Genomic DNA, 24,521 nt, shown 5'->3' on the forward strand with positions numbered 1-24,521 from the left:
GAATATCCTAAAATGGGCTTGCAGTGGTCACATGCATTGGCTGAACATCTCGTAACCGGACAGTCCTTGAGGTGAAAACACACTGCTTCAGATCTGTTTTCAATATATCAGTATTTAAAAAACAGTTGTAATTTTATCAGTGAGGGCTGGAGCGCTAAGAGACATCCAGAAAGGCATTTCTACTTTCATTGAATTGTCCTCGACCTCCCTGCATGGCTGGTTCCTACTGACTGCGCGGATTAAGGAATTCCTGGGGAAAATGGTATTTATTCTTTATCTGCATGCAGAACTAAGGCGTGTTGGCGTATGAGCTGAAGGATCTGGGAGCTTGCGATCACAATGAAGAAGCCATTCAGCGTTGGCTTCACCATTCACGAAGCCCTGAATCTTGTCAGGGAAAAGGGCAAACCCATAGACCCTCTGGTTGTCGTGCGTTGTTGCGGCCGGGAGTATCGTTCAGACATAAAGCTTTCAAAGGCCAACGTCGTATCATGGGACGAGTCGCATACGTGGACTGACTTAGAGCTGAGCAGCGATGTGAGACATTCACTTCCTACGGAAATAGCAGAAGCAGTAGTACTTCTGTAGAATCAGACTTTAATCAGTCTGGGTGGTTTTAAATCGATTTTTAGCCAGAGGGATACTCTCGGCTCTAGGTCGCTTCGATGAAGGAATCCTGTGAATGCGAGACACCGTAACGACGACATGCCATGTGGAACGTTCTAAACAGCACCCCAGACAACACTGATAATTTTGACGGCTATTTGAGCAAGTGATAAAGTACTTTTATTAAACTGTGTGACTCAGTAAATGTACTATTTGGTATTGCGGAACACCAATATTTTATTAAAGTTCACGGCAGCGTGTATCCGCAGGAGTGGGAGAGATCCTTCATAGAGTTCGAAGTTCAAGCTGCAAACGCATTCTGGAGGAATACCACCGTTGGAATTGTCGCGTTGCAGCTATCTCTCATTCAGAAACGGAAAACCCACCAGCTTAAAAAGTCGCTACCCTTGCAAAGCCCCGATGGAGGTGACTTACATGTAAGTCTTTTGTTTTATTCTTAAACGGCAAGATTCAAGACAGTCATTATAGATCGTTGTGTTGTATAATGGGCCAAGCGTTCATCCTTGTTGCGAAAGATCGCGGTTTAGAGCACCCTGCGCAAGAGTTTGGGATGACTGACCCCTCTTCTTTGATGTACTACCTCCCATCTGCGTCTCAGGGATCCCTCAGGGTTACAGTATTTGCCTGCGGCCCTGGTGAATCGCCTCCTAGCCCTGGAGAGGAGCTGGAAGATACAGACGACGAAGACCATGGATTTTTGGACGACCTTAGAAATGTTGTTATCGACAGCAGCCGTGAGCCTGATATTCTTAGAATGCTAGTATGCTATGGCCTCATCAGATTAGCAGGCTTCAGTAGGAGCCTTCCCTGTCTGTTCACCTGTACACCTTTCGCCGGGCACTGAATCCGACCATCTTTGCAGATTGATTGCAGAGGACAAGCAACTGCAAGAGCCCAAATCATTTTACCGCAATTACCGCCAGTATTCGTACCTCTACTGTTTGCAACTCTCAGAGGATCAAATTCGGGCGGAAGGCACTCGGCCATTTAATGTGTACGTAACAGTTCATCGTTTGGAAGATCTGCCACAAGCATCGAAGGGCAAGTTTTGGACACTGTTCCTTCAATTAGGACAGCGAGTGTAGCAAAGCCATCTATGAAGTATCAAAATACAAGAATACAGGCAGAAAGCATAGGCTTGCCGCCTGACGAAAGACTTTGGCAGCTTTTCTGCGCGTATTTTTTCATACTGTACCAGTTCGTGCTTGTGCCTTGTCGACCTCAGGATTGAGAGACCCATTTGTTGTATGCGAATTCGCTGGCTGTCGTGTGAGGACGGTAAGCTTGGTGGCTCACAAGTAGCATATTACCACTATAGTCAACTGTAGCTGCATTCAACATTGGCCTTAAGATACGCTTTCTGTGATTTTGTCTTACCAGGCACAAGCGCGTGCAACGTGTTCTTACACATTTAATGAATGCTTTCGCATTCCTGTGATGACTCCGGTAACTGAAGATACTATTTTGATCAAAATATGGGACTGGAATTTCATGAGCGCTGATGAATTGCTGGCGGTGGTAAGTTTCGCATGCTGTGCCACCGTGCGCACTTCCCTTATTGGGCCTTGCACACTCGTTGATACCTATAGTTGCGATAAAGAGAGCGGGTCTTGGAAGAACAAACCGGATTTGTTTCTCTCTGTCGATTGTCAGGGGCGCATATCATTCTCTGAGTTGCGAACTCGCCATATTCTCCCCCGGTGAGGACGTGGGTGAAGACTAATCTTGATTGCTGCTAGATTTTGCAGATGCCGCTTAGAGCTGCAACAGTTTTCTGAGGCATAAGAATGGGCTTGATAATGATGTTGATTGCTTACTCCTAGGCGTCTTAAGAGGCGAAGGCAATCCACGCAATCTTTCCAATGCACTGCTGTATTGCAGGTGGTTTAACTTTTACGGGTTTGACGTTGGAGAAATTCCCAATTTCTCCGAGATTATTGCAGAAAGTGGCAAGATTACACCATGCACTTACATGGGGCGCTTACTTCTGAGTGCCCGAGCAGAGCGGCTTAGCAAGGATGCTGAGCTCCTGGCAGCGCATTCCATTGCAGCTGCTCCATTTGAAGAGCCCCGCGTGACTCCGATTTTGCTCTTTGCGGACGTATACGAGGTCAGATGTGCAGTATTGTTCACGCTTCGGCTGAGTATCGCAAAAGGAGTGCTGACTGGCGTTATGCCTAGGTTTCCCACAGGTCGACCAACTATCTGCTGTGTATATCCAGGTTCAAGGTGCACCTGGTGACAAGGTATACGTGGAAGCATCTTTAGGCCCCGCCAAGGAGAGAACTAGATGGGTAGCAAGTACGCTTTGACTTCATCACCTCTCAAGTGACAGGGCTGGTGATGTTGGCAAGAAAATATTAGTAGATTGCTTGTTGTACTGCTCTACGAAAAATAGTGCACATCTGGGTTTCATAGAAGTTTTGAAATATACTTATTCAGAAATTTGGCCTTTGAGAAATCTGTGTGAGACGGTTGGTGCACATTTTGGCTTGTCACTTCGTATTACTATTCGTATTTGGGCTTTGGTTTTGTCATGCGGTGTTCAAGGTGAATCCCTAAAGCGGAGGGAGCGCGAATTGGGGGATGCCCCTTCTGCAGTAGCTGCTGCTCTGGAGGGTGCAAAGGGCATGGCCAACTACTTTTTGGGAGCTACCCCTGAGGGTCAAGATCATTTTATATTTACCCCCGTGGACGGCCGTATTCCAGAGTTGCGTTTGAGCGTACGTGTGGCTGTCTACTTGGAACACGTACCTAAGAACTTCCCAATCCTCAGAGAGACGTTGCTGAGTTTTATAATTTAGTTAGGGGATGCGGTAAAATATGTTCTTACGGTGCATAGGACATTTATAGGGGAATTCAGGCGGAGAAACGGCCACAAATCTTAGCTTGAGCTTATGGATATCGTTGTGAGAGTAGCAGTTTGCTCTTTCTGCCTGTGTGTAAGGCTGACCATTGCCATTTGAGGAATGCTGCTTGCCGCTTACAGGTACCTGAGGAAGAGAAACAACAGTGGGATGTTATTATTAATGTTTATGCCAAGGGGATAACCAAAAACTTACCGCATGCAACGCGCGTTGCCTACCAGCGAATGCCGTGGGTTTTTGTGGACTCTTTAAGCTCAAGTACTGGTCAACATGCGGGTTCGTGACGCCCAAAAAGGGCTGCATTTAAACACTCTAGAAGCGATTCCGTCGGTTGGATTTGTTATTATCTGGTAGTACTTTAAACACATGTCTCTTCTTCTTTTTTCAGACTGGCCAAGGTCCCTATTTACATGCAGAACAACCCACGGGCACCCACTTGGGTTCCGTTGCATCCCATGCCACATCTTTCCGGCCATCGGGTTCCTTCTGCTGTACTGATGACGCTGGAGAAGGCAAAGACGGAAGCGGCTGCACGGACAAAGTCAGTAAAGCCTTCTGCTACACGATATACCGAAGAGTATTCAACTTTTTAAAGTAATAGCCGACCTGCTTGTGGAATTCTAGAGCCCAATGCCTCTGAGCACTTTCCACTTGTGTTCTTGTGGACAGGCGCAAATATATCGTCGCTGCTGAGTACTTATTACGAACCTACATTTATACAGCACGCCGAATATCTTCGCCTAGTGGAGCCCTCCCGAACCCATTGATCCAGGTGCTTTAGTAATTCCCTCAGTTTTTTGCCTGGCTGGGCTTTCGTATATAGCAAAGCTTAGCGTCACAGATATATCTATTAAAGAGACACACATACAAATAAAGAGTCCAGCTAAACTCCCTTTTTACTGCATTCTTAAAGGGTTTGTTGCAAGGCAGCATGGTTGTATTCGTTGGCGCTGGCTGTGGGGTGTCAGCTACAAGCAAAGAAACTTTTGCGGTGTCATGCGTAGGTAACCTGCGCGGGTGTTACCAAAGAAACGGAACCATGTGAAGCGACTTCCAATCCCGTCTTCATGGAGTGTGTTCAGCTGGAATTGAGGTTAATGGTGCGTACGCCGAGTTTCAGTTGACCGTAGCGTATCTGCCTGCGATGCACATGCTGCCGACAAGTGACTAATCTTTATTTTTACCATTCAACAGGCCTATATGCGTTCAAGTTTGAAGGTAGTACTATCGTGTTCCTGTGACATCGAATTCAGACTGATACAGCTACACGACTTCCAACGTTTGCTCCCATCGTCACCAGTGTATTCGACGACCGCTCTTGGGGTCGGCAGCTTCTTGGGAGGGCTGTTTGTCACTATGATCGTTTGAGAGGAAAATTAAAGGTAGAAAATTTCCTAGATATCTACGCACCGCAGCTTTGTTGGCTTCGCAGACCTCTATGCTTATGGGTGGGCGACTTGGGTTCCTTGTGTTTTATCCCGTTCGAAGCACATGCCGAAGGCTGAATGCTGTGATCGCTGCTATTGCTGCAGACCGGAGAGGTTCCTTCTGTTGCTGAGCCACGGTGGATTAAACTCAAAGGGGGAAAGCGGATGAACAAGCATCGCGGGGATATCCTAGTCTGCTTCGAGCTTATAAGGAAGAAGGATGCCGAGATATTGCCAGCGTACCCGATGCGGCCTATCGTGAATATGTGCAAACTCAGCATTTCCTGCGTGAACCTGCGCGATTTGCTACTAACTCCGAAAGGTGTGCACAACATAGTGCCAAGACCGAATTTTCCACATGAGCTTGTGCACTTCCATTGCATGAATTCGTAGAACCATCAGTTAACCGTCTTGCTCAATTTTATCAGCATATTTGGGTATTTCTACTGATGGCAACCACTCTGAGAGCATCTCCGATATTTTCAGGTCGTCCAATAGATTTTGAAAAGTTAGTCAAAGACGAGTTTGAAGGCCTAAGACGCATCAGAAACCCCATCGTGTTGATATCGGTCCCATCGTTTGGGTCCGTAGGACGTGACAGAACGGTGGCGACTATACAGTATGAGCGCAATGCTGGTGGAGACCCCAGCGTAAGTCTGTGGTTTTTGTTCTTTGAGTACATAAGGACCCTTCACAACTGTGGACTGTGCCAGTGTTGCCTTCATGGTCATACTTTTCTGTGGACTCTGAGGAAAAATTGAATAAAATTATTTGCCTATTTACATGCTCTTTCAGTGTTTGTAGGGATTTCACTGATGTTCCCGCCCGAAACATGTGTTCTGCGGGCAGACTCCCAATCGGAGGTGGTCTAATGGGCCATACGAAAGCTTTGACATCTTCAAGGCGGTGTCGCTCGACGTAGATATTCCCGAAGATCCTATTTTCGATCCTACCCTCACTATTCAGGTATGTGTGATATCCAATAGTGGGGACAATATAAATAACCCTTGCAGATTTGTGGAAGCGGTCCTAGTTTTGCAACTTGTCGAAGCGTGTGCTTGCAATCACGCATACAGGCTTAGCCACAGTGGCGTAGCCATAGAGCTATTCCGTCATTCAGCGGATGAAACTGCGAATTTGACGTCCATGCAAAAGCTGTGCAGTTTCCGGAGCTCCTTTTTCATGGATTCCTGCGTGCAGGTATACGATCGAAAGGCGAAGCCAAAGTACTTCATCGGGCAATATACCCTGCACCTAATTCCACTGATTCCATGGGTAACCGATGTTCCTACAGCCCTGGAAGATATTCAGCCTGCGAAGGATTATGAGGACTCAATTGACCTGAAAAAGATAGGTCCGCCTCTTTCCATTTGCTACTTTGATGGCTTGACACCGTGCTTACAGAATGAATTTAAGTTGTGAAACGTGACTGCATAGTACAAGGCCTACGCCGGGGATCGATGAACCGATGTATCCTCAGCTTCGTTCCACCATACGTGCTGCCTTCAGGGGGGATCATGCGTGGCAGCAAGGCGAAAAACAAAAAGGAATTTAGCACAATGAATGTGGTTCTAGACGCTGTTAGTACAGCCGATCGAGAAACTGCTGAGGCAAACCAGTCCCGCTATCTACATCATGTAGGAGTTTTGAAGCATGAACAAGCAGCAGAGGTGAGCTATATTTAAGATCATTCTCTGTTTGTTTCATTTCGTGGGCAGTGCAATGGCGAGGTGTTGCCTGCGTCCTGTCAGGGCTCCAGTTATTTACAGCCCTAGAGGATGAGTCCAGTCGTGTAAGAACAGCTATCACAGAGCAGCGGAAGTCAACGCGGGGGCTCGAGGGAGCTGTAGGACTATAGTTCTCCGTTCAATGCACAATTTACGCCGAAAATACTTGATGGTTATCTGAAACATGTGTTTCCACTGTGGCCGAAGACTTGGCATCAGGGTTAGGGCGGGATGCACACCTTGCCATAACGCCACGTTGTGAATTTTTTCAGGGGGTTTCATCACTTTGGCTCAATCCAGACTCCTTACCAAAGATACTGGTGCAGTCATACGCCCTTCCTTCTGACCGGCCAGTACTCCTGGTGACCAGTATGTTCACCTTGAATGTATTTATTCCTGCCAAGTAAGTACACAAGTTGCTAGGGCTCGTCTAATAAATGGTGAACGTCCTCTCCAGTGCCAACTTTTTATGCCGTCCGCCTTTTACGGGTTTATGGATCTTTGGGTATAGGGCAGTTCGGCCTTTCAGGATAGAGCTAGTAGACGCTGCCCAAGTCCGGTTAGGTACACGTGCTGTGTAATGGTGTTATAGGTTTGTCTTGTGTGCCGAGGGCAAGCGAGCAGCAGAGAAGAAAACAAAGGAACAATTTCAGAGGCCGTCTGTTGAATCGACAGTTGAAAACTACCTAGCCGATGTTGATTTCGCACCTGATCCCCTTAAGAAGAGGGCCATGGGAGAAACACAACATACTGGTTCTGTGAAATTTTTTGTCAATCTTACGCACAACGGTGAGTGAAATGCGCACCCCAGCCACAAAATTCTGCTTTCTAATACTGCATCATCCCATTAGTTTCTAGTTTGAAAAGTTTTGTTGTATCAGGTGACTGTAGTTATCATGTAAAACAAAGTGCTTATTGATCATTTTGCTCTCAGAAGAACCTTCAATGCACGTTGACCAGACAGTTGTCCCATGGGCGCTTAACGAGTCGCGCCTTCGGAGGCACTTCAGAGGGGAAGAAGCTTATCCCAAAACACTCAAGATCCGCGTGTATGTCATCCGAGCGATCAACGTCCATCTTCTTAAAGGGATGACCGTTGCGAACCCGTACCTGGTGTTTTCTGTCGGAAAGACAAAGGTACCTTTGCACTGCAATTACACCTCACTTTTCACCGCCAAGTCGTGTTTCGTTTCATGCTTCACTTTGGTGGAAATTAATGCCTATGAAGCAAGTTTATCATGATTGGAATTTCCATGAATCTTCTAAAATGCCTCTCGGCGGTGATTGTTATGACTTCATCGTTTTACCAAAGGTGTGCTGCAGATGCCTTTTCGTGCGGAAAACAAACCTACAAGTCTAAACCCCGACTTTTTTACCATGTGGGAAAGGGATATATCATTCCCTGAGGAATCACGCTTGGAGATAAGCGTATGGAGTGCCCATGAGAAGCTGATGCAGCAGGTGGACGATGTCTTCTTAGGAAGCACTGTGATCGACTTGGAGGAGCGGTGCGGTACCTTGCAATAATGGACGCTCACTTAGATGTACAGGCTAGAAGAACTGCCCAGCAGTGTTACCCCCAGCCCTTTGCTCTGTAGGGTGCAGTGACCTCTTTCTTCGCGACAAGAAAGAGCAAACTCACACTGTTTGCTTCCGTTCCCCCCTATAGGTGCTATTAACTAGTAGTGGCCTCGTTTTTCTAGCGGGAGAGGGGACATACTGTTGTCGCTTACTGTTTGTTTCAAGACTCTCACTGTCGAACGTGCAGTTGGTTCTCCAAAGAATGGCAAGGCTTCATGCATAAGAATGAAGTACCCATGGAGTATAGGCCGCTTAGAAGGCGACCGAATGGCGGTATTACTGGCAGCCTTGAGATGTGGGTGGAGATGATGGACTCACAAAAGGCGGGCAAAGTTCCTCGGTTTAACCTTCAAAAACCTTCAGCCACTGACATTGAAATCCGGTACGGCAACGATGCCCCGACACCACCGCAAGTACTGCCTTCAAATTTTTTGGAGTCAAGTGACTTGTGGATAATGACCATATTTGTTATTTCCCAATACATGCTTTTGGTTTGCTTTCCACGTATTCCTTCTCGAAGAGTAATTATATGTGTGTGAGTGCTCTGTGGCATAGAGTTGTTCTCTGGGGGTGCCGAGGCCTGCACTTCAAGCATTTGGGATCGAGCAAGGAATCAGTCGATGCCATCTTACGGTGCACACTGGATTGCACCAGGTACCACGGGCCCCAGCAATTGCAGCAGAGCACGGACGTTCACTATTACTCGAAGACTGGAGCTGCAGTTTTCAATTGGCGCGTCGTTTACTCGGGAGTAGCGGCGCCAGTTAATTCTTGCATAATCCAGATTTCCGCCTACGACTTCCGCAATATCGGAGAATTACCCTTTATTGGGGAGGTGCTTTTCTGAAGGGCTAGCATTGAGCGATATCGGGCGAGAAGACATAGCATCATCTTGAGCGTCATTTTTAGACTTCATTGCTCCCGAAAAAGGGTACACCAAGCCAATTTTCTTTTGCCTCAAATCGATGAGCCTTGTGATGCTTGAGGTGCTTTAGGTAAATCTAGAAGTGCGAAAATACCTGGGGAAAGTTGCTCAAACAATGGCGTCGATTGAGCTTGACGCGGAACTGAGGTTACAGAACCGTGCTCATGAGAGCGTGGATGTAACGACGTTTGGCTACGTACAAGTGACTCTGCAGTTTATGGCTCAATCAGAGGCAACGAGCAGGCCAGTAAGTGGCCAAGGACACAGGCAAAGAGTGGGACGTTGTTTCATTGATGCGCAAAGGAACTGTTGTGGGCCCTCTAAAATCGCCGTTGCATTTGAGGCAGAAAGAGTGACGAAAGCTGTTTCGCAGTAATTGTTGTGCTCCAGGTGGGTTTGGGGCGCGAACATCCGAACCGTGACCCCCGTCTTACAACGCCACAAGAGGGAAGGAAATGGGAAGACTTGCTTGGCTCTGCAGGGCTTCGTGTAGATTACCGACCAATATGGTATTGGGTAAGGGCAGCAACTTCGCTTGGAGGAGATGCATGCACAATCCTACCTAATTCAATGAAACATCACTGCGAAAGCCCACGCAGCAGTTTCTCACCACTGTCAACCTGTGTGCGCATTCATGGGTGCTCAGGTTCGTGTGGTTTTTATCATTTTTCTGACGCTCTGGGTCTTCGTGATGGCATTCTTATACCCTGCTCTCTTCCTGTGAGTTCATCCCCAGCCTACTAGATCAACTTAGCCTAGTGTTTTTCTCGAAGCTACAGAGGACGATCAAGCTACATTGGAGCTCTGACGAGGGCCAAGAAAGCTTATAAACTTCACAACGATAGTGTTGCTGACGGCATAACTAAGGAAAGGTACCGCTGGATTCAACTATAGGGCTCTTGCAGAGTGTTGCAGAGACCAAGAAGTATTAATTTGCAGCCGCCTATCAGCAGAAGTCATTCCTCCGAATATGTTTATAGGGTGTCGTGCAACTAGTGTGTCCAGAGTTCCAGAAGACTTTGGATGGGCCTTAGGCCATGCTCTAATTATTCGCGACAGTTTTCGCGCTAAAGAACTTAATGCTGCGGCACAAATCATTTTGACAGATCCTTCCGTACCCAAATGTGGTATATGCATACGATCAATGCGAAACAATTGCAGGGGATGCACATATACTTCCTTGCGTAGAGGAAGCAAAAACAAGTATTTCTAGCGTGAAACGCGGTAATATGGAGTCTGTCTCTTGAAACCATTTTGCCATTACAAACATACACCTGTCGGACATGACAACTGCAATGAAATAGGGAGCTCAGGAATGTGGTATACTATAAGCAAAGTCTTGCTTATACTTCCGCGTAGAACTCCGTAAGAATAGGCAGAATTGTGGCGAAATGAAGTGCAACACTGGCACCGAGCAAAATTGACATTGAGGTATGAAGTCTTGAGACTATAACACTCCACGCCGTACACGCAGGATTTAAAACCCCGCTAACATATATTAAGAATGCTCATGATCAAGGTTATACACCGAAAATCTATTCGCAGCACTTGTGTATGCAATTGAACCACTGGCTGTTTTTCGAGGCGGTCGTAATGGCGGGGACTCCCCAGGCGTAGCCACTGTTCCTGCAATCATGGCCATTGATTTAATTCGGAGCGTAATATGGTTTTATCGAAACGACAGAAATTACAGGTACTTAAAAGATACATCACAAGATGTTGCCCCGATTTTTCAATTGTACCCTGATATTTTTAGCTTACTCAGCGATTTCTGTGAAACATAAAGGGCATTTTGTTGTAGAGCTTGTCTGGATCCACCTTTCCAAACATTCTGCATGAAATATATGAAAGCACCGCAATGTGAACATCGATTCGCCTCTTTTGAAGCTGCTTAAACATATGCAACACCCGTGAGCATCTTGATCTTGAGGCTGACAAGAAGGGATTCCAAAGCCGCCGTCATCTTTTGTCGAAGTTCTCTGTAATGCCCCTTTGACACTTCCAGCCTCTTCGCTACCTGCCGAAGAAAAACACCTTGTAACTGGGTGCCCATTTCCCCTCATTCCTTCATCGTATGTCCATTTAAATGCATATACATTCAACCTGTTGCCTATGTTATGAGCATTGAGCACCTGCCGGAGTGATAATAGCCTTTCGTTAGGATTTCTCGAGGCCAGAGGCATGACTTCCTCAGCTTCATCTCCTTCAGAAAGTATGAAAAAAATTGGGTGGTCAAGTTCGTAGCCTCGGAACATCATACTGTCCTCATGCTCCTCTACAAAGTGCTCAAAATCATTTGCTGGGCCTCTAAGGAAATTTGGACCCGTTGCAATCAAAGAAAGCGAATTCAAGCTGTGTGGAGAGCGGTGATGCTGGCGGGAAACCTGCTGTTGACTTGCTCGCGAGGGAGATACCAAGGACTGCTGCTGCCCCCCATATAATCTCCGAAAGAGGGCCCTGAATGATGCTGGAAAGCTTGAAAATACTGAATGAACAATGCCTACAGCGGGGTTCCCGTGAGTGTCACCAGCACGGTGCTCCCCAGGAGACCTGCCTATGGGGTACAATCTTCTGCTACAATGAGCTGACATTTCAGTGGGTCTGTGCATGCGTCGTCCAGTGATATGCTCCCATGAGTATCTCTCATCACGAATGATGACGCATGTACTTTCGGTGTCCTGAGAAGCAGCCGCAGAGGCCTTCCAATCTGTAAGTTGTTGAATACGAGGAGTGCATGCACGGGTTGGCGCTGTGGCGGCAACAAGGCTTGTGCCTTCACTTGGAGCAGAAAAATGCCGTCTCGCGGTGCGGCGACGCATGCAGTTTTCGGATGACGGGGGACGGGAACTGTCCCGTGCAGTCTCTTCAGTCGTGTCTGGAGTATGTACAGTTGCTCCATCCGTGAAATTGGACAGAGAAGAAGATAGTGGATTTTCTGGTTCCAGAAATTTACCCACGCGGGTCGGAAACTGCTCGCCACAATGATCCAAATGGTGTAGTGGGTCATCATCATGAGGCAGGGAAACGCGCTGCGAGCTAAGCGAAGCTACTTTAGACGTGACACGTGGGCCTCCTACCGACGGAGGCACTGATCCCGAGCGGTTTTCCGGCATTACCATCCGTCTGTTGCGTGCAGAATCTGGAAGCAAGCATGGGGCCCAGCATGCCGTTGTGCTGGACACTAGGGGATCCATCCTAGGGGAATCTCGTGATTTGCCCAAAGACTGTTTCTGCATTCAAAAAAATGAATTTGGGTCGACCTCTGGTAGAAGTGTGCAATGACACCATATGACGAAAAATCGGCTCCTTGTTGAGGCAACTTAAGTGTGAAAGCGTGGAGAACGTAGATGTAGTTACGAAGATGCAGCCGTCGGACTTGGGGAGCACAACACGTTTCTTTTCTATGTCATGAACGAGTTCCCAACAGTCAGATTTGTGCGCACCCGCTGGATTTTAAAATGGTTGCCGTACGGTCGTCCAGTCTCTCTAACTGACTCCTTGCCGTGCTCGGGCATGTGCGAGGGGGCGATAATCGGTCGCTGGAGGAGAGGGTATTCGTGGGAATGTAAACAGTTGGTTGCGTGCGTCTGAATTTACCTTCAGAGGCATTCAAGAGACCGCAAGAGCAATGGGAATCCATTCACAGCTGAATCAATAGCCTGCGTCAGCCTTCACAACGGATTCTTTCCACCCTGATCTTTGCGACGCTGTGCGCTTCTAAAGCTAAAATTACCACGGCCGATAGCCTTCAAGCAAATAGCCCCGCTTAAAATTTGGAAGATTACGCGGTTTTGTCATGCAATGGGTTGTGCGCTGATTTGAGGTGCACAGCGAATAGGGCGGGCCAGTAACTCGGCATGAAGTAAGTCTGGCCGCATTTCCACATTTCAGCTTGGAGCTACTGAGAAGAAAACTTGCCAATGAATCGCTTGGCGCTCATTTCTGATGGGGTGTCTTCCGCATGTAGCCCCATTTTACTGCAGTGGACAGGCCAGACCACGGCTGCCACTGCGATACTGCGTGGCCTTGGTTCCGCTGCATGCCAGGGGGTCGCAGTTGATTGAGTACACATTCTTCAAAAGACTGTACCTGTTCTCTCTTTCGAGCTGAGGATCAAGCTCTTGAGAGAAGGCGTGGTGATGGACTGACGTTTACTTGCCGGCCCCAGCAAAACCAGACCACCGGCGTGAGAACGCATGTGCTCACTTTGCCCGCTGCATTGTCTTTTCCTCATTAGCCCTATTTCCAGCATGAATATGATCCAGGACGCACACATTTTCTGAAGTGTGCCGCTCCTTTGCCCGGGTCCCTAAAGGGGTCACAGCAATTTTGTAGAGTGCGTGTATTATGGCTCAAGCACTTCCATCCACCCCAATACAGCTGTTTGCATCCTTAGTTTGTTTGCTGGTGGATTGTATGAATATGTTTCAACAGCAGTGAAGGTATTATTTGTAGAAGAGTTAAGAGCAGCATCCCGGGAGAAGCCAACTGTGCTACATCGTTCTCCGCGTGTTAAAATGAAAGATTGATGGAAGCACAGTCTCGAACGTCACGATGATGAAGATCTGCATTCCCCGTCGCTCTTGATAGAAGTTCTTGTATTCCTCGTTATCTCTCCGGCCGCATCCATGAGAGGTGGGAAGTTGAGTAGCACACATGCATATATTGCATGAAGAGCCACGTCTGGGCTTGTCGGCAGGAGGGCATGGCTCGGTGACTTGGTGTGGTTCAATGCGGCGCCTGAAACCGGAAGTTAAGCATATTTTACAGCATATTACCCTGGGTCCAGCGACAGGTGTTGATTTAGCCCTACGTGGCGGGCCACAATGGGGCCGCCACCTCGGCATTCGGCTTCCCATGTTGCAAAAGGACCTTCCAAGCTAGTCCTTTCGTCTGAAAGCTCCTCTAGTAACGATGTGACCCCGAAGCATGCCTCTTCGGAGGGGCAGCTCGCAAAAAAAGCACGAGCAGCCGCAGGGGAAGGTAGACCATCACCGCATGCCTCCCAAGATATGAAGCCCGTGGCATTTCAGACGCCTGGGAAGCATTCTGACATTCCAAAGGTACCTCCGAAAAAAGCACCTCCACCGCCTTCGGTGGATGTTTTGGGCTCTCTATATGTCCCGGTATCACAAAAGAGTGACCCAAAGCGTGCTGCACCGGACCCCGCACTGGGATCGGAGGACCCCCTTTTGGCTGTAGATTCGTCTATACCTCCGGTTCAAAGAGTCAAAAGCGCGGTAGCTGTCAGGTCTGCTAGCGTTAAGCGCGAGAAGGAACGTCAGGCAAAAAGCACTTCCATGGAACTTGGAAAAGACATGTTCCAGCCGCTCAATCGGATGGCTTCAAAGAATGCCCCTAAGCCTGGAGAACAACCTGTTTCTGGGAAACCCGTGGAAAGTATACCCCTCACAACTCAAGGGAGAGTGGCACTGCCTGAAGCGGCCGTAACTGCGGGTACACCACGTGGCAGAGAGAGGATTAAAGCATCGCCTAGTAGAAGACATGCGCAGGAAAGTAGTAGGACCAAGACACCTTCCGCAAGGCAGGATGCTGGCGGCTTTAAGGAAGCCACAGCGACAGCCTTACAAGAAAGCAGGGCTGAAGATGCGTGGGGACCGTCACGGCAACGCGGTGTCTCGGATAAACCGCGGGATACCGGTGGCGGTAGGGCCTCCCCGCACCATACCCAGATGGGTGCAGCGGAAAAGAGAGCCCCCGCAACTGGAGCTTCCGCTTCGAAGAATTTGATGACATTTTCTAAGCAGCAGCCTAGACTCCCAAGAGGGCGTTCGGGTCAAGAACCTGGAGTACATACGAATCCATGGCCTGATACGGTGTCAGAGAGTCCGAGGAAGCACAAAGCCTCTCCCAATATGCCACAGAACCTACCATCTGTTGGATCGGATTCTGCCCAGTCACCTAGACCTAAGACAGCCGTCGATCAAGCTACTACTCAGGGGCTCGAAGGGCGCCTTGAGAAATTAGTGCGGCGAATCAGAGAACTGGAGGCGCAGGCACAAGAGGCTAACAGGAAGCATAAGGAAGAACTTGAGCGTATGGAACAGGAACTCCGGTCAAGCCTTGCCCGAGAAATCAACCAAGACCGATTAGAGCACGAAGCAGCATTGAGTCGGGCCAGAAAGGAGGAGCGAGACAAGATGGAGGAATTCAAGAAGGAAGCTCTGGCTCGACAGAACAGTATGAAGATGCGATGTGACGCATCAGTCCGCGAGTTACAAGGGAAAATTGATCATTTGGAGAAAGAGTTAAAGGCCAAAACAGCAGACTTTGAAAAGGAAAGAAGTGTGTTGATGAAGTCGTTTGAAGCAAAGCAAAAAAAAAATCTCCAAGTGCACGAGACTCAAGCACAAACGCATCAGAAGGAGCTTAAAGATAAGCAGTCGGAGCTGTTAGAGCAACAGGGCAGGGTTCAAGCGCTTACTGCTAGCATGCAGACGCTTACAACTTCCCTTGCACAAATGAAGGAGCTAAACGACATTTCGCGAACAGCGACACAAGCACTGGAAGAAAAAGCGAAAACTCAAGCTGCTTTCATCAACACACTGCTTAAAAGGGAGGAAAATATGCGAATCCAGGCAGCAAAGCTTATGCCAATAAAGGAAGCTAAACGGTTGGCATTTCGGGCATTACTTAAAGGGAGAGCAGTCGAGATGATATCACGGGCGTGCATGCCGACAGATGCCAGCCTTTGGAACAAAGCTTGGGCTTTCCAGCAGCTTGTCTACCTCATCGGCGGCTCACGCGGATCCAGAGAACAACGGCAAGATGCAATAGAATCGAGACTCATGCAGTTTCGCAAAGAACAGATGTTTTTGATGGCTGAAAACGAGAGGCTCATGGCCAAAGTACGTTGAACATGGTATTCTAGATCGTCAAAGACCCTAACTGGAGCTAGATACCCTATTGTTGCTAGCGTTAAATTGTTAACTAACGATTTTACGCGCTCTTACTGATCGCTGTTGTAGCGGCTTTCGCTGCAATGCAGGTTGCTGAGTTACAGCAAGAGGGAGTGAATCAAAGGCAAAGCAAGGTAAAACGTCTTGGGATCACTTGCCACAACAAACAAGAGAGAAAGTTGACAAGCCTAACCGACTGCCTGTTTCGCGTATTGTTGACCCATGCTGCTTTGCCTTAAAAGTAAATTTTTCGTGTTGCTCAGGCTGCATTAGTGGAGCAGGCGCTTATCGGAGATAACACCGTCGCCATGAGCCGCAGCAGCACTCAAAGTTACAATAAAGGCGGTCCCCATCAGGAGCTCGGTATTCGATGGCTCCTATTGTCTGTACAGCAAATATTGAACAAGAAGGTGTTATGGGCGTTTCTACGGTACGTTTTGGGGACAGAAATAAAGTTATGTTGTGGTGAAGCTGAATATTTGTCGAGCTAGGCCCTCGCCGGCGTGTCACCTAATTGCTTCAGGCTACACAAAGTGACAACAGAAGTCGAGTCAAATACTACAATTGACAAGTTACAGAAAAAATTCAATGAATTGCGAGTGTCCGCGTACAAGGAAATGGCAGCAAGAATTGGAGTGTACAGACTTGCAGCTTTCACCAAGTAAGCGCCTTTGGCTGCTGCTTCCCATTGATTTATTACATTCCGTTTACATACTGTTTGATGCCAGTTATGAAGAAGCGCGGGGTTTTGGCTCAGGCGCCTTCGTCAGCGACTGCTGTTCAGCGGTTTCTTTTCCCTGGCCAAAAATGCAGGTAAAGCAGCGCATTGGTTTTAACCAGATCAATATTCTTCTCGCTACTCTAGGACTGCAGTCTCCCCAAGGGTTTAAACTGGTATTACGAGGGTGTGGAATTTTTAGTGTTTTCGTCATATAGCTCAATGGTTTTGTAGGTGAATGCGCTATAGGCCGGCGTGCAAAGCATGAGATCTTGAAGCAGTTTGATCATTTTGGAGCTTCCCAGGATCCCTTCACACAAGAATTTAGAGTGCCTGAAGTGTCCTTTCCAGATGCCTACACCCCAGTTCCTGACCATGGACGAATGGATCTTAATAAGCCTTTGGCACACCAACCGCATTACTATCGGCAGCTGCCTTCCGTGCGGAATCCTGTAGGAGGGCGCAGCGCGTTTGTCCCTATGGCAGAAAGGAGACCACCAATCCAAGGGTATGCCCCGCACCCGGGTTTTTCAAATTCTCGCTTCACCCTTGGTGTGCCCCCCGTTGTCTCTTGTGGTCGAAGAGTTACCACGAATGCTGGAGTACCAAATGTTTTCCCTTCCGGCCCTTACGACGCAACACAGAGGGTAGATGAGCGAGGTGCACTTTTCCGCATGAGGGGAGCGCAGCAGGACCTAAGGAAGATCATGATGGAAGACGGGGTCGACAATACTGGAGCCCGCATTGTGGGGAAAAAGTAAGCCGCCGAATTCTTCATTTCGTGTCGTTGGAAATGAGCTTTAAATCGATAAATACTGTCAATAATCATACTTGCGCCAAAACTACATCCTATGAGAGTGATGTGTTCGCTACAGGCTGCGAAACACGAGCTTTGGATCATGAAGATGGCATCTGGCATGTAACACCGCCATCTCCATGTGGTTGCAGCAGTTTTTGTGGTGGCATATCAAGTGAATAATCCTACATACAAAGCACTTATGTAAGGCATGCCGTAGGGCTCATATGTCCTTACCAGGTTGGTGGGTGCTCACTGGGTATGGCCTCAATAGTTTTTTCAAAGAAGCGCGTACACAGTCCTCTCGAAGCGAGTGTACCATGCGCGCAGCTTGTAGCTCTGCGAATGTATTCGTGAAAAATACTTGACGATTTTCAAGAATGGGTACGATATTGTCACGATATCATGCGCAGAACCAGGGGCGCTCGCCGCGCTCCAATGCAGGAAAGTAGAAGAGTCAAAACCACCAGTACATATGTCAAGCAAACTGCAAGTGCATCATACAAGAACTTGGCGGCAAACAGGTCCCATATCTGCATAAGAGAAAACAAACACAGTTAAAGTCTGTCATTATCCGCGCATAGAACATCATCGTACTCCTGCAGGTGTCGGTGTATTTTGGAGAGCCTAGACCTACAAACAGGTGATTTCGGAGCGCTGTCAGGGACGATAGAGAACTGAGGAGCCTCAGGGTTACGCCAATGAGAATCCTGCAATAACAAATACCCAGATTTCGCAGCTCAGATTTAAGCAACATTACCAATAAGTGTATGCATAGTGTCTTAATTTTAGTGCTCATCAAAGGCTTTGTCTCTATCTGTGTCCTATATGATCCCCCAAGTTCCCTTGTGCACACACATATAGTGCAATACCCGATAGCGAGTTTTCCAGATGTAAGCAACGTGGTTCGAACCACTTCTGTGACGGTGTTCCCTTGAAGTTCATTTGCATTGTGGATGCCTGTTCCGGCGGCGCGGTGGGCCATGCGCATAAATGCAATCATGAATATAAGCGGGCAGCAGATGATATAAACGATGAAGGTGTGTAGGAATGCCGTAACAAACGACCAGATAGGATGATACTCCATCAATCCGATGTAGCCTGCCTCGATTGGGATGGCGCTGAGTTTCATTCTGTGCCCGGTAGCGAAAAAACCATCAAGAACGAGGAGGGCAGCAAGCATACAGACACTCGCGTCTGATAGGAAAAAGCGCAGCGTTTCTCCGCCTTGTGATCTCTTCTGGATCCTGCTAGTACCTTTGGTATCTGTCTCATGGGGCACGGCAGCTGAGGCTGGGGCAGCTGTGGGTCGTACAGCGCAGATGCAGCAGGTGCACTTGTGGCCGATGTCACATGGCTGTGCCGCAACAACAACGCGACTCAAGAAGATCAGCAACCTCCACTTTATGCAACAGAGAAGAAGAGGCCATATATTCACGCTTCCAAGAAGCATAATGGTCATGCACAGCGGAGTGACTGCCGTAAGGAAGAAATAGTGCGAGAAGTAATCCCACACCTCCACACGCCATATAAGAAAAAGCCTTTCCCTCCTGTGGAGAGCCAGCTCTGAAGCATCATCGATTTGAGAGCAGTCTATCATCTCGTCATTCGAGCTGCTCAGCTGCGTAGCTGCGCGATGCAGGTGGTGTACGCTTATGTCGTTTTCTCGCTTCTTCATGCGGGCAAGGATGAGCATCAGCCGCAACCAAAGCCCCGCAGTTATGGAGTAGACTATCCAGGGCAGAGCCACATTGAGCAAAGGTATTAACTTGACTTTGTCCGCTTCCATAACCTGAGGGGGGATTGTGTTGACAATCCAGTGGGGAGCCGAAAAAAGCCACGGTTTCGGCGGCGCCAGCCAGTCCAGGCATGCACTGCCAGCAGCATCTAAAGTCCTGAATGGTATCATGGCCAACGACCACAGCCATGCAACTGCATCATACAATGGAGTCGCATCTTGAACAACCAGCGCGGGCTCCGGATTTGACGAAGACGACTGCACTGACTTTGACTCGCGGGGTGTTGCAAACCATAGTAGTAAAATGATTCCCTGGGTAAGAAAAAGAATACGCTCCAGAGTACACGGCCTCGGTTTCTCGCACTTTTTCTGTGGCTGAAAGCTGAGAATAAGGAATCTGCGATACCCCCCAGAAGCCTGATGAACGTCGCCATTTGGCGCACTGCGAAACAGCCAGGAGACGAGGGGCAGCTCCCTCCTTCCCGTTATGTAAAACATGCCGAGCATCAGAAACGCTGCAGAGCTCACATAGTCAACCTGCAGAGGATTACTTTCTGAGCCATCACGTCCCACTGAACTTGAGGTATCAAAAGCGCTTCCCACGCGGACACAAAACACGATGCTTGCGCACCTGAATCACACAGAAACACACCACCGGATGATACGCACGTTTACACCGATCACACAAAAACTTTTGCATCAGTGCAAGCCTTTCCGTCGAAAAAATGCCCAGGCAACTATCATCAAGGCGATTTCAAAAGCGGAGCTACAACAGGCGGCCATTCTGTGGATAGTGAGCGTGCGTACGCAGCGACAATTTTTGTCTTCTCTGCACTGTTTGCGTGTGTGGCAAAGGTTGCAATGCAAGCAGCAAGACAATAGATGCCAATGAGAAACCTGACAACTGAGTACTCTCTGTCAACAAGGCAATCACTGAAGGGCACGAAGAACAGGAGAATCAGAGAAGCATAGAAGAGAAAAGAGCCGCCGCCAAAGAGGCGAAGATACAAACGAGAAAGGCATAATTCCCGCTTTAAAGCTGCAGAAAATCCCCATTGAGCCCTCTGCTGCTCGATGAAAAAAGGCTCAGCCTCTTCTTGCGGTGATCCTTGAGAATTCCTAAATGCAGAGGCATCCAAGTATGGCGGCAGAGTACATAGGCCGAACGGAATAGCTACCGACGACAATATTCCAGTTATGCAAAGTGCCGGCAACTGCTGCCACACAAATACGTCGATGCCAGCACCCGACTCCAGTTGCAGATACTTGCATACTTCTGAAAGGGTCCATGCTGCTGTCCACGTTGCTACCCCAATATATGTACCTGTGAGTAACCACCGAGTGAGGATGGCCATGTTGGGGATTCCGTTGGAAATCGTGGTTTTGGAAGGCTCATACGGGCGTCTGCTCGGCAAATGGATTATTCCTACGACGCCGAAAATCAAAATAAGAAGACTGCTGAGCACCATGCATATGCCGCATAGCATTAGAGTCATATTGAAAGTCCCGAGCTGGCGTACATTTGCTTGTAATGCCTCTTGAGAGAAATTGGCACAGGCCAGCAAGTAGGGCAACAGAGATGGCAAAATAGAGGCGATGCCCGTATCCGCTTTTGCACTCGTTCGCAAAGTTGGGGGGCCCTCGTCAACATTTCCATCCTTGCCATCAACCGTGCTTTTATCCAAGTTGGAAATGAATAAGGCCAGTTCTTCCTCTGCTTTACCAAAGCCACCAGGAGGCAACGACAAAACGGAGTCCAGGCCAAGAGGCGTCGCGGCCGGCGCTACTGAGCCTTGTGTCAAACGTACATGCGCTCCAGCGGGCAAAGACTTTATCTGATTGTCTAGTTCGGAATATAATCTGAGCCACTCAGACTTCGACGCTGCAAATTGTGGGTCTGTCAGCACAGCATCGTTGCCGGAATATGCCGCATGAGTCAGGACAGCTCGGTGCTGCTGCCACGAAACAATGTGAAAGAGCTGCGCTAAATACGCTAAATCGCTGCACCGGACCGCCCGAACAGTTGCAGCCTCGTCGTTGCCACGCGCTTCACTGCACACTTCGCCATCCATTGCCCCGCATGCAGCCGAGTTCTCAGACTCCCTTCTTGCGGCTGGCATACACTCTTGCACAAAGCTCCCAAGGCTCGGGACCATGTCTGCTATGATCCTACCCATGGAATTAAACGGAATGGGGAGCCCCATAAGCAACGACAGTGTCGGCGCCAGGCCGACCTGACGTACGCGGAGTGCCCCGTAACCGAGATCCGAGGAAAGTGAGGGCATGTGGGAGGCAGTACTGGATACAACCGTGAGGCGGCCACTATTGTCACGGAATGCGCCATGATTTTGCAAATATGATGGCAGTCGACTGCCAAAAAGGCGCGCATCGGGCGAAAAAAACTGTGCACTCCGAGGGCTCAGGATCGCTGGCAGCGTGGAGAAGGTGAACATTGCTGCCTCGACCTGCACATGAAAATGAGTTCGTAAACCAGACACTGTCAGCGCAAAGTATCAGACCGTACACGCACGCGAGCCGCGGCAAACTACCACACGATGGCCAAAGTAGGCATTCGATCCCCAATAAACCGCAACACTGCACAATCACACCAATAACTTGCAGAAAACAGCAGCAGTCCCCCATGTTACAAGAGACCGTGTGCTACCCACTTCTTCGTTGCTGCTGCCTCCATGAGCCCCAACCTCAGTCATTCCGTGATCTCCAAAGGTCAGGAAAAGCGTCTGGGGCCGCTTGGTGGGCATTCCTTTCCCATGTTCTTTAAAGGCCATTTTGAACGTGTCTTTGATCAAGCTGTCGACTTCTCTCAACTTTGCATGCATCAAGTCCGTGTCCAGGACTGCCACATGCCCCACGTGATCCACACCAAGAGTGTGGCCAACAAGAAATGCCCAATCACCCTTCCTAGATAATACGCAAAAGAACAATTCGAGACCAAATAAGGTTGAACGCGCTGCTTTTCCCTGTGCTAATTCTTGTTGGAGGCTTTCGTTCAGCCTCAGCGAATTATGTATGCATACCATACTACACCAGTGTGCTGGCCACCATTTGTACGACACGCAACACAAGAGGTGCAATCATCGCACGCCAATGCACGAGCCTTGATACGCCGAAATTTCAGTATCACCCACATGTGGGAGTCAAAGGCCTACAAGGGAGTAGCATGAAAACACCAAAGAAAAAGATGTGTCCTTTGTAGTGGTACAGGAGTGGTCCCCGCTCATGCCATCAAAGCTTACACAAATTCCTTAGGCAGTCCCGCCGCAACCCCGTCGTCAACGGTGTGCAGGTCCTGGATATTCAATGAGGGGAATACGTCGGCCCTCGTCAGGAGATGGCCGAACAAGTGGTACCAAGTTTCATCCCCTGGCAAAATCACAGAGCAGCCTCAACCCCGAGATATACAACTGTATCCACTGCCTAGCAGTTAAGTGCAAGAAACAAACGCTGAAATGATTAGCAAATATACCTACCGATAGCAACTGATGTCTTTCTTGCTGCCTTAACCTGCATCAGAAGGCTGTCCACGTTGACAGCCGATGCTGAAAACGTTTCCCGGAGCTGAGACAAAAGCGTTCCCATAAAAACCAATAAGCTACGCCCAAAGCTGCCAGTCGCAGAGAGACGGACCCTACATCGCTGAAGTGTCATAAACTTGAAGGAGTAAAGGGCAGTATCAAGGCATTCGGCCCCCGTGTGCAATAAAGAAAACGTTTCTACACGGCTCACTACGCGACGTTCTAGCTGTGTGCTTCTGAGGGTAGTACGGAAATCCTTACGCTGAAAAAGCTGGGCATGCTGCCCGTGGCAATGCCGGTCAGACGCTGCGTGGTAGCAGTCGGGGGATCTGCTTCAAATATGTAAAGTCGACTGAAATGATTTCCTCCCGACGCAGAGGCTGATGACAACCCTGCGGAACTGGAGTGCGATACAGGTGGGTCTGCAGGAAGGCCGCCTGCAAGTAAAGCTGAGTCTTTCTGCGATGCAGATGTGTCCTCCCCGTTGCTTTCATTGGCACGTGCTTCTCCCCCCCGCACCAGGATAGAAAGGAAACGCTGTAGGTCTGCATCCGAGCGGCGCAGTAAGTCATGTACGAAAGGTACTCGATTTCTGTAGAAAGGCCGCAGGCTCAAAGGCGCAGGGGCACACTCAGAGGCTGCACTGGTGCCGCAGGCATTCGAAGCCTTGGGATCCCAAAGGAGGAAGTCAAACCTCAGAGCATCCACCAATAGAATCAGTACACGGTCGTACGGAAACACAGAAATCCACGAGGTTGCACACTCCGAAGTTGTGCAAGCGTCTGGTTCTGAGGCAAATGCTTCAAGCTGGGGATGCAGATAATGTTCTAACTCCAGTGGAGCTGGCGCTTCAGTCTGCTGAAGTGCATTCGAACGCGCGGCACCCTGGCTTGCCTGCACATAGTATACTCCCTGTTCTGTGTTTAGGTGTATCCGAGCAGGGTCCAAGTGAGGAAAAAGGGGGGGAAAGGGTATCTCCCTTCCGTCGCTGATGTATGGCACGTCGTCTCTAGAAAGGAAAAAACCGTTGATAAAAAAGAACATGCCTAAAGCCAGAAGAGGGAGGGTCAGTCCTATAATCACAGCCAGCTGCCACAACACTGCTCTGGAACCTGGATTGGCGAGAAAAGACCCAGACCTCATGAGGCCGCCCGGAGATCGGTGTAGTTCGTCACCAGTAGAATGTGGAACAGAAGGCGGTGCTTTTAGTGACATATTTCTTGGAGAGCCGGGAAGGTGCACAGGGATACACGTCTGGTGGGACTTCGACGGGGTGCGGCTTTTCCTACCCTCCCCTGGATTATACTTTTTGAATGCAGACATCGCTTTGTAAGTTGCGTCGCGAATTTTCTGCCGTGTCCCACGAACCAAGCAGATGCTGGCGCTAGGCCGAACCCCAACCCACGAATACCAAGGGAAGCATATATTGCCAGAGGAAGTTGGCGTAGTGAGAAGATGAGCTTGTTTTCAATGCTCGCCGTCATTAAGAGTAATATCGGTAATGTGCTCCATTTGGGCAGGCGGAAATCAACTTCAAGAAGCAAAAAGTACACCCATTCGCTGCAATACGCCGCGGTGTTTGGTTCTTCCCGCGCTGACTCTGAAATTGGGGATACCTATGAGACATTCACATCGTTGTAGATCTTTTCCGGTGAAGCT

General features: G+C 48.8%; 4 protein-coding genes across 4 annotated transcripts; 2 read left to right on the plus strand and 2 right to left on the minus strand.

Moving 5' to 3' along the window:
* Positions 1 to 339: 339 nt before the first annotated feature.
* Positions 340 to 9,878, plus strand: LOC34621366. Its single transcript, XM_026335183.1, has 29 exons — positions 340 to 537; positions 876 to 1,043; positions 1,226 to 1,361; positions 1,582 to 1,668; positions 1,853 to 1,905; positions 2,008 to 2,145; positions 2,281 to 2,327; positions 2,509 to 2,737; positions 2,850 to 2,928; positions 3,178 to 3,350; positions 3,617 to 3,723; positions 3,883 to 4,035; positions 4,164 to 4,266; positions 4,499 to 4,594; positions 4,748 to 4,876; positions 5,027 to 5,243; positions 5,408 to 5,571; positions 5,771 to 5,887; positions 6,122 to 6,275; positions 6,431 to 6,591; positions 6,921 to 7,051; positions 7,241 to 7,437; positions 7,583 to 7,785; positions 7,972 to 8,156; positions 8,417 to 8,611; positions 8,785 to 9,064; positions 9,225 to 9,401; positions 9,545 to 9,670; positions 9,801 to 9,878. The coding sequence occupies exons 1-29, from the start codon at positions 340 to 342 to the stop codon at positions 9,876 to 9,878; spliced, it is 4,281 nt and encodes a 1,426-aa protein (XP_026190968.1).
* A 1,033-nt stretch (positions 9,879 to 10,911) lies between these two features.
* LOC34623070 lies at positions 10,912 to 12,267 on the minus strand. The gene has a single exon (XM_026335184.1). The coding sequence runs from the start codon at positions 12,265 to 12,267 to the stop codon at positions 10,912 to 10,914; it is 1,356 nt and encodes a 451-aa protein (XP_026190969.1).
* A 1,713-nt stretch (positions 12,268 to 13,980) lies between these two features.
* LOC34623069 lies at positions 13,981 to 17,553 on the plus strand. The gene is made up of 6 exons (XM_026335185.1): positions 13,981 to 16,023; positions 16,164 to 16,208; positions 16,338 to 16,504; positions 16,598 to 16,735; positions 16,832 to 16,887; positions 17,042 to 17,553. Exons 1-6 carry the CDS (start codon positions 13,981 to 13,983, stop codon positions 17,551 to 17,553), a joined length of 2,961 nt encoding a protein of 986 aa, XP_026190970.1.
* A 533-nt stretch (positions 17,554 to 18,086) lies between these two features.
* Positions 18,087 to 24,185, minus strand: LOC34623068. Its single transcript, XM_026335187.1, has 8 exons — positions 23,124 to 24,185; positions 22,818 to 22,905; positions 22,584 to 22,710; positions 21,996 to 22,248; positions 20,134 to 21,791; positions 18,461 to 19,957; positions 18,186 to 18,298; positions 18,087 to 18,121 (listed from the first exon to the last, which is right to left on the minus strand). The coding sequence occupies exons 1-8, from the start codon at positions 24,183 to 24,185 to the stop codon at positions 18,087 to 18,089; spliced, it is 4,833 nt and encodes a 1,610-aa protein (XP_026190972.1).
* Between the last annotated feature and the right edge of the window lie 336 nt (positions 24,186 to 24,521).

The sequence above is a fragment of the Cyclospora cayetanensis genome, unplaced genomic scaffold (assembly GCF_002999335.1).
Source record: "Cyclospora cayetanensis isolate NF1_C8 unplaced genomic scaffold, CcayRef3 CcayRef3_contig_61, whole genome shotgun sequence".
Lineage (NCBI taxonomy): Eukaryota > Apicomplexa > Conoidasida > Eucoccidiorida > Eimeriidae > Cyclospora > Cyclospora cayetanensis.

What these genes read in the sequence shown, in the direction of transcription:
- LOC34623069 (XM_026335185.1), top strand. Translation starts at nt 13,981, where the DNA reads ATGGGGCCGCCACCTCGGCATTCGGCTTCCCATGTTGCAAAAGGACCT. An exon ending in ACGAGAGGCTCATGGCCAAA is followed by an intron (nt 16,024 to 16,163) that starts GTACGTTGAACA and finishes GCTGCAATGCAG; the next exon opens with GTTGCTGAGTTACAGCAAGA. An exon ending in GTGTTATGGGCGTTTCTACG is followed by an intron (nt 16,505 to 16,597) that starts GTACGTTTTGGG and finishes TAATTGCTTCAG; the next exon opens with GCTACACAAAGTGACAACAG.
- LOC34621366 (XM_026335183.1), top strand. Translation starts at nt 340, where the DNA reads ATGAAGAAGCCATTCAGCGTTGGCTTCACCATTCACGAAGCCCTGAAT. An exon ending in ACTTAGAGCTGAGCAGCGAT is followed by an intron (nt 538 to 875) that starts GTGAGACATTCA and finishes GTGTATCCGCAG; the next exon opens with GAGTGGGAGAGATCCTTCAT. An exon ending in CTGGCTGTCGTGTGAGGACG is followed by an intron (nt 1,906 to 2,007) that starts GTAAGCTTGGTG and finishes TTGTCTTACCAG; the next exon opens with GCACAAGCGCGTGCAACGTG.
- LOC34623068 (XM_026335187.1), bottom strand. Translation starts at nt 24,185, where the DNA reads ATGTCTGCATTCAAAAAGTATAATCCAGGGGAGGGTAGGAAAAGCCGC. An exon ending in AAGACAAAAATTGTCGCTGC is followed by an intron (nt 19,958 to 20,133) that starts GTACGCACGCTC and finishes TGTGTGATTCAG; the next exon opens with GTGCGCAAGCATCGTGTTTT. An exon ending in TCTGGAAAACTCGCTATCGG is followed by an intron (nt 18,299 to 18,460) that starts GTATTGCACTAT and finishes TTGTTATTGCAG; the next exon opens with GATTCTCATTGGCGTAACCC.
- LOC34623070 (XM_026335184.1), bottom strand. Translation starts at nt 12,267, where the DNA reads ATGCCGGAAAACCGCTCGGGATCAGTGCCTCCGTCGGTAGGAGGCCCA.